Below are 12960 nucleotides of genomic sequence, written 5' to 3'. Positions count from 1 at the left end.
GAGAGAGAGAGAGAGAGAGGAAATGGCCAGAGTTACCAGCCACTCTGATTGAAATTGATAGCTCTCACAGCTGTGGCTATACTGCACAATTCCTACTGTCACCAGCTGAATTGGTCAGTGGTGCCAAATGCTTTCAGAACAATACCCTCTTCATTTCACCTTTTTGTGAGGTCACATTGGATTCTTTGAAATGGGACATTGTCCAATAAGTTGGGTAGAGTTCCACATTTTAGCAGAATGACAGTTGGTGCTCAAAGACTTTGTCATTTCACCACAATAAGTTAGTTTTTTCTGCTAGAGTTGTAACAGTGATTAAAGACTTAATAAAGACATAGTTTGATTTTCTGGCGGAGAATTAGATGAAGAGATAATACCACTCTCATGTCATGTCTGTCCATTAAAATATAAGCCAGCAGCCAACTGACAGTTAGCTGAGCTTAGCATAAACTAAGTACAAAAAGGGAAAAACAACCGGGCTCTGTCTGAAAGCTAATCAAATGTGCAAGTTAGGCAGATTGGATTAGACAGAGCCAGGATAGCAGTTTTGTCGGTGCCTAGTGTTTATGCTAAGCTACGCTAACTGACTGCTGGCTGTAGCTTCATATTTAACACACAGAAAATCGGTAATGATCTTCTAATCTCACTCTCTGCTAGAGAGTGGAAGAAAAGAGCGTTTCCCAAAATTTCCAACTACAGCCTGAAAAAAATCTCATCAATAAAACTGGGATAGAAATGTATGTCTAATCCCATTTTTTTCAAAATCGTGTTGCTTTATTCTAAAAATAGGATAGTGGTGCACAAAGAAAAAATACATTTTAAATGTTGCTAGTTAAACATACTAACACAATGCTAGTGTTTGATTTAATTAGTCTTATTTTGCAGATACTGCATAGTTCATGGGACAGATGGTGTTGACAATGTAAGTCCAATCCAGATATTTCCAAAGAGACAGCCCATGCAGAGAGGATTGTGGGAGCAGATGTGCTGAAGACCTTGCCATTCTTTTACATCTTGTGGGTCGGAATGATCCAACAGGATAATCAGAGCAGCTTATACTATTTCTAATAACCTTAATCCCAGGATTAACGATATCTAGGATAGTGTTACAGATGTGGAGTAAATTTTTTTTGCGAAGCAGTAGCTGTTAAACACTTGAGTATTAGACCTGGCAGGGGAACTAAGATGTCTACTAAGAATCAATGGATAGTTTTTAAATATAGAGCATTTGTAATGCATTGATATAGAAATTACAGCCTTGTGTTGAAGCAATGTGTGCCATCTTGATCACCATGCACCTTTTCCAGCTAAATATGGTCAGCAGTTGCTTGTTGACGTGTAACAGATCCCTATCTGAAGAGTGGCTCTTCAGCAAAAATTAAGAGGAGTATTTATAAAGCACACTGAACATTTAATAACGCTAGCTCTAAGTACTGTGAACAGTAAGCTACAACATTTCCATTATAAATAGTTAGCGAGACAAGTGTGAGAAAAGAGATGAAACAAGGTGTTGAAAACGCAACTAATGCTTTCTGAATCTGATCAATGAATATACAAGTCAAGAGTAAAAATATGTATACTGTACACAATCACAGATACTTCACATTTGCAAGAGGGAGCACTTATTACTAGAAAATCCCAAAATCTGACACATAACCCACAGAACACTATAGTCAAGTCAGGTTTAGTTGGGCTGTAAGTCACAAAGGGCTTCAACGTCACATAAAATGTTCCTGAAAAGTGATTTGTCTTATCTCTATCATCATCACAACAGCTTTCAAGTTATGGCAGTGCGCTTTAGACTTGTTTTTAGTATTTTGGCCGACTCTAATGAAGAATGACACCGAAACAGCAGCATCAAAGGCAAAGTATGTTCAAAGCGAAAATATCATCTACAGCATGGAATTTAAAAAAGTTAATTTTTTTTGCCTTGATCTAGCTTTTATTCTGTATCTGTGCAGAGGTGATCAAGCTGTTCGGATTGCATAGAAAACATCCAGCAGCTGTACAAAGTGAAATAATTTACCACACAAAACACAAGAATGTCATGTATGATAAACAAACCAAGAAGAAAAATGTCTTCAAAGGCAAAATCTTGACCATCTTTGTCCATAACATCACTACGTGGCAGTGGTTAAGAGATAACGGGATTCAATAAAGGAATTATGCATATCACAATATGCTCTTAACTCCATATGCCAGCTAACTTGGTGCAATAGGAAATACACTGTATAGCTCAGTTTAATATGAGCCTGTGTATTTGAATGTGTTTATTTGTGCTGTGGGATAAATCCCGTTAAAGGAGGAGTTTGGTGTCATAGAATTTCACAAACACCCTTTGACAGTCAGGAGCAGTTGTATTTAAACAAGGCAAAAATCCTCCAGAGAAATCCTACTAATCTTTTTATCCCAATATCTGTCTTTGGACTCAGAGACAGTAGTGAACTATTAATCTGCTTTTGTCTGAGTGAAGCTGCAGGATGCTTCTAGACAGAATGACACTTTCAGAGATACGGTGAAGCCACATGGTTTTGGCTACATACAATGACAGACATGCCTGAAAAGGAGAGCTCATTTGAATTAAGAATTGTCTTAGCAGTGTGTCTTAGCAGTTGAATTCATATATGTGAATATTATGAAAGCTACTGGATACTCAAAACCCAGTTGGCCAAAAATGTATATGTCATTCACATGGAGCCATCTACATAAGTAATCTAAAATGATGATATTGCTTTTGACAAATGCAAGGTACTTATCTAATTCACTAAATATACTGTTACTGTTTCCATACGTGTTGCCTTGACCCATTCACCTTGGCCATCCAATATAACCCGGCTCACATCTCCACTCTATTGTTTCTTTCAGTGTGTTGAATTGATTTCAGTGATACAACTTGGCACACAATGTCCATACCTGTACCAACTTCAGCCATACAGTCAAAGCGTAAACTAACAGAAATTTCACTTTGAATTTATATGCATCTACATTCAGAAACCAATACACACTGTGCTAAATAGTCCAACGAGTTCCTTGCTAGATGTCCTGCAATAATCAGGAATGCCACATTTTTGACTAGAGAAAAATATCTTCTCTTTCATAATGTTTAACAACAGAAGGCTATCTGTCTTTCTGTGTCACTGTAGCCAAAATATTATATTAAAGCTGCAAAAAGACAAAATTATGACCCAAATCTGCAGTTCCAATGGGCCCGAAAGGGTCTTTCAGCTATCAGCTCATTGTAGGGTTGTCAACAAATATTCTAAATTTGAATATACATTCAAATTTTAATAAAAAAACACATTTGAATCTGAAAAAGAATATTTGATTTTGAAAAAGGAAAACAGCGTGTTCCAGTGTGGGCCTGGGCTGCTGCTCTTTAAACGCTCATCTCCCTGCCTGTGTAATGTCGGAGTGAGCCCAGCCAGTCGCCCAGAGAATTCACAGCGAGTTAGTGGTTGTGTTCAGTTTCTATAATGCGGCTGACACTTCCGGAAGTAAAAAAACAATGAGTGTGAAGAAGAAGACGCCATGATGATTCTAACGCAATTGACAAACTGGAGAGAAAGTAAGATTCAAGAACTTCTGTTGGTAAGGGCCTTTCATCAATATTGTTTCCTGATACTGCAGTCAATGTTTCCATCTAAACAACTCTAAAAAACACAATACCCTAGCTGGTGAACGTTGTCAATTTAGCTGCTAAATAGACTATTTCCCTGAGGAGTTGCTGTAGACCAAGACGGAGCTAAAGGAATGTTAATATTTGACTGATGTTAGTCAGATACATGACTCCAAATGAATGGTAATGTTGTTCTGTGCCTGTTATATGCAACTATTTGCTAAGAAGTTTGCCGACAGTTTCACCATTTCAACTTCTAATAGCATGTTAGTGATGTGTTAAGAGCTTGTTGGGCTGCCCCAAGTGGCCAAAATATTGACAGCTGTTTTAAAACTTGGCACACAATGTCCATACCAGTACCAACTTAAGGCATACAGTTAAAACTAACAGGAATTTCACTTTGAATTTATATGCATATACATTTAGAAACCAATACACAATTTGCTAAACAGTCCAACAAGTTCCTTGCTAGATGTCCTGCAATAATCAGGATTGCCAAATTTTTGACTAGAGAAAAATATCTTCTCTTTCATAAAGTGTTTAAAAATTCATTAGAAAAGCTGTTTCTCTTGTTTCTTTTGCACTGGGTTGACATGCTAAATTTGTCACTTGTAACAAAACCGAGATTCAGTTTGATGTAGCTATATCTAAAATACTCGCATACAAAAGAATGTCTTGTATTGACCAGACACTGGTTCAGCAAGTACTCTAAATGTGTACTATCTTACTGCTGAAAACGTAGGCTGTGTGGCTTCTGAGAAAAACTACCAAGTGGTGTTATGACAGGTGGGAAGTCATTGTTGTGGGAGATAATGTCAAACACCACCTCTAATGTAATTAATAAGTTGCCAGATGTATCAAGTTTTAAATTATTCTGGTAGGACATTTTACGAGGCTATCCTATTGCCTCTGATAGTAAATCCATTTGTTAGAGACAGACCCAAGGAACCAGTGTCATGAAAACATAAAACTACCAATGACATACAAAAAAAAACAAATCAACTGCATTTTGTTATGTTGTATTAATTGATAATACATGTTAAAGTAAAACCCTGCATCTGAAACAGATTGACTGTAAACTTGACATGTTTTCAGTAGCTTTATGCACATCTGTGACACTGTAAGATCAGGTTCAAACTATTCAGGAAATGTTCCTCAAGTTGAACATCAACCTGAAAAATAATTATCAAAAATCAAATATGATGTGTACAAACATCCATAAAGACTAAGGCATGAACACAAACCTACTGATTGTGAACACGTCTCCTGCATATGTTGCAATACTTTCCCTCTTTAATATTGCAGTAAGGCACACATCTGTTGTACTGTTGTTGTGTTTAGCAACAGAATGTTACTTTCTGTAGGCTAAAGTCAATTTCTGTACCCTGTCATCATGCATTAGCAGCTTAACTCATCTGACTGTCAGTCCTACAATGAGTCGCGTCAGTTTTAGGGACTTCCTAGAAGCTATGCTCTCAGCTCAAATCATAAAATGAAAGTGCAATGCAATCACTGAGATCACAGGTATTTATTGTGAACAAGTCAATGTAAATCATACTTTGAATTACATAATGCAGAAAATAACAAATAATAAAATGCTGCACAGTCTTAGTTTAGATCTGCTCTATATTTTCACCTGGACTGATTCATGTTTAGCTAATGTACAATGAAACAAACCATTCCACGTTATCAAGATAAAGTATGTGCTATGCAATGCATCTATGTTATTTATCTAATGAAAAAAGGAGGGCAGGTTCTGGGAACTTACTGGCCACAGTGCATTTAAATAATTGTTTTAACCGAGGAAAAGGATTTATGTGTGTGGGTGTGTGTGTGTGTGTGTGTGTGTGTGTGTGTGTGTGTGTGTGTGTGTGTATGTGTGTGTGTGTGTGTGTGTGTGTGTATGTGTGTGTGTGCATGGCATGTAATGTGAAAGCTTGTGGTTGGACAGGGGAGATTTGACAGGTCTGGTGGCAAATCCTGCAATCCTTTCATCTAATCAAAGTAATACAACAGCTTTTAAATGATTTAATGAAAAGGTACATTTCAAACTGTAATGTACTTCAGGGGTGAATCAATGTATGGGCATTAGGTAAACTCATGAGGTGGCATAACTGTTTTACTGTGCCCCTACTTTTTGTAAAGGAACATTTGCTGAATATGGACTGCAATTTGGACTGGGATAAGACAACGTATTTAGACTAGAATTAAAGCTTTAATCACTAGTTTAAATAATGGTCCAAAAACATTTGCAGTGGTTGTTGCTTGCCTCCGCTGTTCAGCTCAGGATGGGGAGAAAGCAAGCAGCAATACCACATTACCACAGGAGGTGGAAAAGAAATCTCTACTTGCTAGAATACTGAATAAGTTGCCAAAGGTACAAATGGTTGGATGCTTACATCCAAAGTAAAGTACCATGGTTTCAAACAATTTCAGCATGGATGGTTTTGGTGGCTTTTGCATCTCTTCGTCTTGCAATATTAGTGCCATGCAGAAATGTGAGCTACCAGTCTTAGTTCTTTTTTATGATCTGGTGTCAAATGTAGTGAGGCTTAACAACATGGCTGGACAGAATCATTAAATACAGCTGATGGGAAGAGGTCAGCAGGAACTAAGAGTTTAGCAATGGTTTAGCTCAAACAAAAGACATACAGTATGTCAAGAATCCGATCCACCAACGTCAGACATCCCCATTTTTGCATTGAATACATTTAGCTAGATTCAAAGCTGTGTTACTCAATATTTTTATATTACCAATGGATAAATGTGTAATGTGAGAGAGATGGTTTCACTAAAAACCCACAGAGAAGGGCTCAATGTGGCTTTATAACATCTTTGGGCTCAATGTTTTGATTTTACAACCCGCAGATTTAATGTTTTAGTTCAGTCTAAGCGCTCTCATCAGCACCATTTCCAATGGCAGGGGGCAGCTGTTCTCAGCACTGTGATAAACCCCTTGTACAATTCCCGCTCAGTATCAAACAGCAGACAACATAAGCGGCTAGCTGGTTAAAAGAGTGAATCATTTAGCAGCTATAAAGCCAGATATCCCCTGAGGTGTTGGCGGAGACCAAAACAGAGCTACAAAAAGAGTAAATATTGGAATGAAATGTTGTGTAATGTTGCTTTGTCTGCTGGATGTGTAATTAGTCAACTGATTTCTAATAGGTTTGCCCTAACAACTGAATATGATAAAGTGTATACATAAAGTTGTCAAATAATAATAATGTATACTTTATTAATCCTTTATTAATTACACTCTGTTGTTATTACATTACACACAGTCCTGAATCATACACACATGCTCGGTATCTGTACATGCACTACATGGAGAGATGTCAGAGTGAGGGAGTCAACGTTGTGTTTATAGTTTGATATGCTGCACCAAAGTTTCCAATTTTCTTTTTGTTAATAATGCTATTACTGCTTTTAGTGTAGAACATATCCACTATAAACAGCACCAATAGACATGTTAGCCCCACCAGCTAACTATGAACAAGAAACTTAGATAATAATAATGATGTCACACTGCCTCTCAGGAAAAAGCTTTCAAACTCAACTCTATGTTCATCATAAGTTGACTGAGTGAGAGAACAATGCTGTTTGTATGTTTTGCGTAATTCCACCAAGAAGAGCAGGAACATTATTGAGAGAGGGATTTCAGTCCCACGCTGTGCTTTTTGGCTGTCTGGGATGAGGGCATCAGAGGACATATTGTTTGTCTTTGAGGCTTCTGTTTGTGTAATCTTGTTGATCTAATAACTTCAGTTTAGTGTCCGATAGTTTCTTGTCCCTGCTTTGACGTGGTTATTCAAGCAAGGTATATGTATATATATATATATATATATATATATATATATATATTTAGCAAGCAGATGTATAACTATCAGTTTAGACCTTCAGGAGGAGTTTAAGATGCTGCTCTCTTTCTGAGTGTTTTTCTCACCCACCATTTTGGAACCTGCAAATGAGTTCATTCAGGGGAACTAAATCTGGGAAAAGTGACTCCTTTGTCACTGTCACTGCAGCACCTAAAATTAGGATGAACAGTGATTTATTCAGGGTTTCAAATCAAAAGTGTTCTGTTTCTTTGCAGTTTTTGTTTTTTAGATCAGAACACACTTACTTTATTCATGAATACACAACATGTTTGTTTGAGATTCATTTACTAGAACAGGTCCACGAGAAAACCAACTCCCCTATATGTGTGTGTATAGATATGTCACATTGAAAGTGACCATATCTTTTAAGGATTGTTTTGGTTATCATAAAGAAGCTTTCATCTTCATGAACCATAATGAATATGGTCCCCATTGTCCTGATATATTCATAATTACATTACATTCATTAAAGGATAGCTGCTCAGCCTTAATGCAGTACAAAGACGATATCTTTCACATCACTCATCTTAACACTGCAATAACATAACTAATTAGTTCTTTCATGGCCATAAACCTATTAAAATCAGAAGCCACGAGGTGTAAAAATGATGATCTTTTCCTACAATTGTTTCACTATCTAACATTCAAGAAATGAAGCTATGACAGTAAATACTAATTGATTTACAATATTATTCAAAGTATTATTTAATTTAAAGCCAGTCAGGGTTCTAAGATGCAGTATTGCAATCATTCCAGCCTGCTATTCCTCACTGATGTGCAGTGGTTTAAATAAACAAATACTTAATGCTGCCCAACACTGAAAGCCTGTTAGGGAACTACAGAAACAATCATTCATTGTGTCAGCGCATGAGGTTAGTAAAAGACCCTGAGCTCCCTCCCGTTAATTAACCATTAACCAAACATGACTACAGCAGAATGTAAAACATGTGGCATTTCATATTTGCCTCAATGACTAAAGACAATCAGATGGGAATATATATTATGCTGCATCAGTGACTTATCCAAAGCTGCCCTAATGAGTTTATTGTTAATAAAAGATGCACGTGCTTGAGTAAATATATAGTATATGAGCATATGAAATGAAATGTAAATGATGGCCTATATGTTATAATGAGTCCATCAGTGTTTTTAGAAATAGATTTAAAAAAATAAAACACACACTGTACACGTCACGCCCTTCCCCCATCACACTTGGCCTGACCAAAAAAACCTTCTCCTCCCCACCACAGCAGTAAACTGCCAACCTGTGGGCAGCTCTGCACTCAATACCTTCCATGTTGCTACACTAAGGATGAGAACTAACAGACATCCTGATATTATGATCACAATGTTTGGCCACGACAAGAGTGACACTATTCTCACTACCTCAAAGAACGCCATGTTCTCTTTGTGTATTGATTAGCTGGGTCTTTTATTCTTCTGCATTACACAGCGGAATGTTTTATTGGTTAGAATTATTAAGCCATTTAGATCACTGTTTTGAGGGGAAGTCGTGGCTCAGTCATGTTTGGTTGGCTCGTGTTTAGAAAATGATACAACAACGATAGATTCTAATGTGACAAACTTAAATTGTCAATGCAATAATAATGACACAAAAAAACCTCACCCAGTTATAATTTTGGTTCTCTTATGTTGCAAATATCTGTTGACCGGTTTTTATACTATATGAAGTCAATGACATAACTCGTGTTTACTACATCTGACTCTTAGATTGCTCCTACTCTTGCATTTGAGGCAAGCCATTGGAGAGGATGTTTCAAAGGTCAACCAATCCCCATGGACCTGTTTTATAAGAATGGAAGACACCTTTGGGGATGGAGAAGACCTGCATGTTTTGCTAATGAGGCCTTGCAGGAGATTTGCTCATTACAAACAACTGTAATGCAGATCAATGACACACATATGGATTTAGCCAAATAGAGGAGGGAATGGCATTACTTTATGACTGATGGGGCACTTGAATTTGTTTGAATCAGTCCATCTTGCAGCTGACTGGAAAGGTTACAAATGACACGTTGTAGCGACTGTATGTCTGAACTGAAACAAGATGTCTTACCTTCACTGCAGTCCTTTCCTTGGAACCCCGTCCGATTGCAGTCACACGTTGGTTCATTGTTAATTAAACTGCAGACTCCTCCATTTAAGCACATGTTGGTTGAACCGCAGAGGTCCGTCAAGACCCCTTCACTGTTGATCATGACAGACTCCGTGTTGTTGACCTTTATGTCAGTTATCCATCCAACGAAAGGTAGCTGGTCCTTTACTGCAGCAGATGTGAGTCGCAACGCCACGGATCGTAATTCTGGTGGTATTCCACCAACAAACAAATGGCTGAAAACAGTCATATCCCGTCTTTTGGACTTCACCTCGACCCATTTTGTCTCATTGTCCACCTTCAGGGTTGTATTCTTAAAGTTTCTCCTTATTGTGACTGCGTGCCATTGGCTGTCATTGACTGCTGTGTCAGAAATGACGGTTGCAGGCTCGGCACAGAAGATCGAGAAACGAAGGCTGAGTTTACCATTCAGTAAGAAAAGTTCTAGAAAGTCACAAAATCCCTCATCGTCGAAGTAAACTAACAGCCCATGGGAACTCTTTGTTTTCATATTGAAGCTCATCTCGCTTTCACAACATGCATTCCACACTGGAAATCTAGCCCACTGCCCCTCAGCATCTGTAAATTCTAGACAAGTGCCTGTTTCTACAAAGCAACAAATGAGCAGCCCAACCCATATGATATGGGCACCATGTGGCTTTTGTAAAACCATTGTGTGATCATAAAATCTGTACAGGTTAACAGGGATTTGTAGGTCTTAATTTATTTATGAGAACCTTTGCTTAAGCAAGAATTATGTTTCTTGTTGACTGTGAGAGAGTAGACTGGCGTTTCAGTGACTGTCTACATAGATAAAAAAGTGTGAGCTGATGCATTGTAAGACAAGAGATTAAATGCTATATAATATTTGCATAGCAATAGGCTTGGCCAGCACTTATTTCCTGGAGCAAATACCATTACCTCACACTGTCCAGGCCACTGGCCAAACCTCTCACTGTTTGCGCCAAAAGGGTTTGAACTGTGCAAAGGTCCTCTCTGCCATGGCTATGTGGAACAAAGTGATAGAAATTCAAATATCCATTGGGCACACTCAATCTAATTTGTGTAATTATGGAACAGTCCCTTCTGGTGCCAGTTAGTGTGTGCACGGTTTCACTTGAGTTGAAATGGCAGCTTTAATCTTCATGTTCACGCCAACATTCGTTGGCATGTAACTGGAAGCCTTGCTTGGGGCATTTCACCCTGCATCCTCTGTAGCAAAAAGAAAAAAGGCCATATGGAGAAACGTTGGCTGAAAAGCTCAGCAAAAGAAGCAGTCTGTCAAGGCTGTCCTCTGTCCCAAAGCTCTCTGCAAAAGAAAAGCAAATTTAATATAGTATTTTAATACAGTATCAGCAGTTTTCACCATATCCATTTCCAAATCCACTTTGGCAAAAGCCTTAATCAAAAGTCAGAGTTAATACTATGATTAAGGCAGAAGCACAGCCAATCAAGCACTTATCCAGAAAGGCTTTTGTTGCAACAAACCGGAACATGAGCCACGCAGGCCTATCCATAGATGAATATTACCACGGCTTTCCAAGAAGACTACAGCAGCGCTGGACAGTGGTCTGTCAGTGTCCACCTCGTGTGTCTTTTTACATGCAGTGCTTAAAAGACAAAAAAAAAAATACCTGCAGATTTCCATGGAATATAAAAAAGTACATGACGATACAACCTCAGCATTAATCGCAGATGTTCGCACTTATAACAATAATTCCTGCAGACAATCTCAGTTACACCAAAGTAAAAAAAAAAAAGGAAACCGCTTATTTACAACATTATTTCTTTTAAGAATATGTTATTTAGCTTGCACTCGTTACAACTTCTGCAACCAGGAAAGACCATTAGCTATATCAGCAACATTCCCATACTATTCACTGGCCTGCCCTCTCTTGAAGACCTAACATGAGAAAAAGTGCGTCATTTGATACACAATGGTTGGTTTGTGTAAGACGAACCAGTTGGGCTGCCTCTGGGTCTCAGTCAGACCCCCCAAAATGTGCTCTTCATAATAAATTGCCTCGTCAATATTTTTTGGACTGTGAGACGGATTCTGCTTTTCCTTCCAAACACCAAACGCGGTGAATAAAGGAAAAAGACGATCACATACATTTAACACCTCCGCAATTAGTTTGCATCTCAATGTAGACAAATGTGAATCGGGTTCACTTGGGCACCGCACTTTACTGAAACACGTCCAGAAACATCAATGAATAACAATGAATGATCATCGTGCTTAATAAGATATAACGTAATCCGCACCGGATTTTAGCGTTTCACTGCCTATGTATTACCAAAACGGGGCATCATCTCATCAATATGCCCCATGCCTTAACGTCTTACCCTGGGTGACAGCTGTAAAGGGCGCACTAAAAATAAGATTGTTATTTTATCTCCATATCTGCGCATTTCTTTAGTCGCTCACAAACATAAAAATTCCTTGCAAAAAAACAACAAGATGAGACGGTATTCTTTTTGTTTTACCTTTGCACGTACACCTTGACTTCAACGGGACCCTAAATAGTTGGCACAAGAGAAAAGCAAATGCGATTTCATGCAAAACACCGCGGGCGGATTTTTAAAACACGACTGTCCTTATTCATATATTCGGTCCGTTGGAGAGCCTGTACCTCAAATCCACTCTGGCGAAACCTTCACATCAAGATCTGCTTTCAAGTGAATCACAGCATCAGCGCGCGCGCCAGAGAGAGAGAGAGAGAGAGAGAGAGAGAGAGAGAGAGAGAGAGAGAGAGAGAGAGAGAGAGAGAGAGAGAGAGAGAGAGAGAGAGAGAGAGAGAGAGAGAGAAAGAATGGGAGACACACACGGGTCCACTTTCACTCTAACTCTACTAAAACCTTACATGCTTTGTGGTAAAAAATAAAAAAATAAAAAAAATACCTTAAATGTTCTGTCCTCCAAGAGTTTGTTTCCCGATTTAAAAAAAAAAAAGACAAAACACAACTAAAGAGAAAAAATGAAACTGCCGGATGAAGTAGGTGGGGAGCACAGGATGAAAATCCAGTTATCTTTGTGAAAGAGAAGGTGCAATCTGGTTTCCCTGTTGAGCTTATCCCGCGACTGTCAGGAGCCACAGACAGAGCGGTATCACGTGTCTCCCAATGATGTCTGCCGGGGAGGGGCTGAATGCAGTACCTTGGACAGCGCCTCTGCCTCCATGAGCATCCATCCACGGCCATTTAGAAAGGCAACTTTGGAGATAAGGCTTGTAAAACTGCTGGGATTGATTCATTGATCACACTAGAGACACCCAAACGCAGAGAAGCAGTCATTGGTGGTTTTCTTGGAGCGTAGGGGCAGTAGTATTTACAGCAAACTACAACAGCTT

The 12960-nt window shown here is 38.6% G+C and overlaps 1 protein-coding gene across 36 annotated transcripts in view; it reads right to left on the bottom strand.

Moving 5' to 3' along the window:
• Window positions 1-12704, bottom strand: part of LOC117960833 (neurexin-1a) — a 257521-nt gene extending 244817 nt beyond the window's left edge. For 33 of the 36 annotated variants that reach the window (XM_034899034.1, XM_034899040.1, XM_034899038.1 and 30 more), the window contains exons 1-2: window positions 12098-12317; window positions 9572-10919 (exon numbers count right to left, since the gene is read on the bottom strand). In XM_034899034.1, the coding sequence (XP_034754925.1) occupies window positions 9572-10283 (712 nt within the window). In that variant the 5' untranslated portion in view covers window positions 10284-10919; window positions 12098-12317. Of the gene's footprint in view, window positions 1-9571; window positions 10920-12097; window positions 12372-12512 lie in introns of those variants that run through there. The other 3 variants (XM_034899036.1, XM_034899035.1, XM_034899073.1) reach the window with 3 other exon arrangements.
• Between the last annotated feature and the right edge of the window lie 256 nt (window positions 12705-12960).

Source organism: Etheostoma cragini, chromosome 17 (genome assembly GCF_013103735.1).
Source record: "Etheostoma cragini isolate CJK2018 chromosome 17, CSU_Ecrag_1.0, whole genome shotgun sequence".
NCBI lineage: Eukaryota > Metazoa > Chordata > Actinopteri > Perciformes > Percidae > Etheostoma > Etheostoma cragini.
Note: the sequence above shows the minus strand (reverse complement) of the source record. Positions and strands in the feature narration are given on the sequence as shown.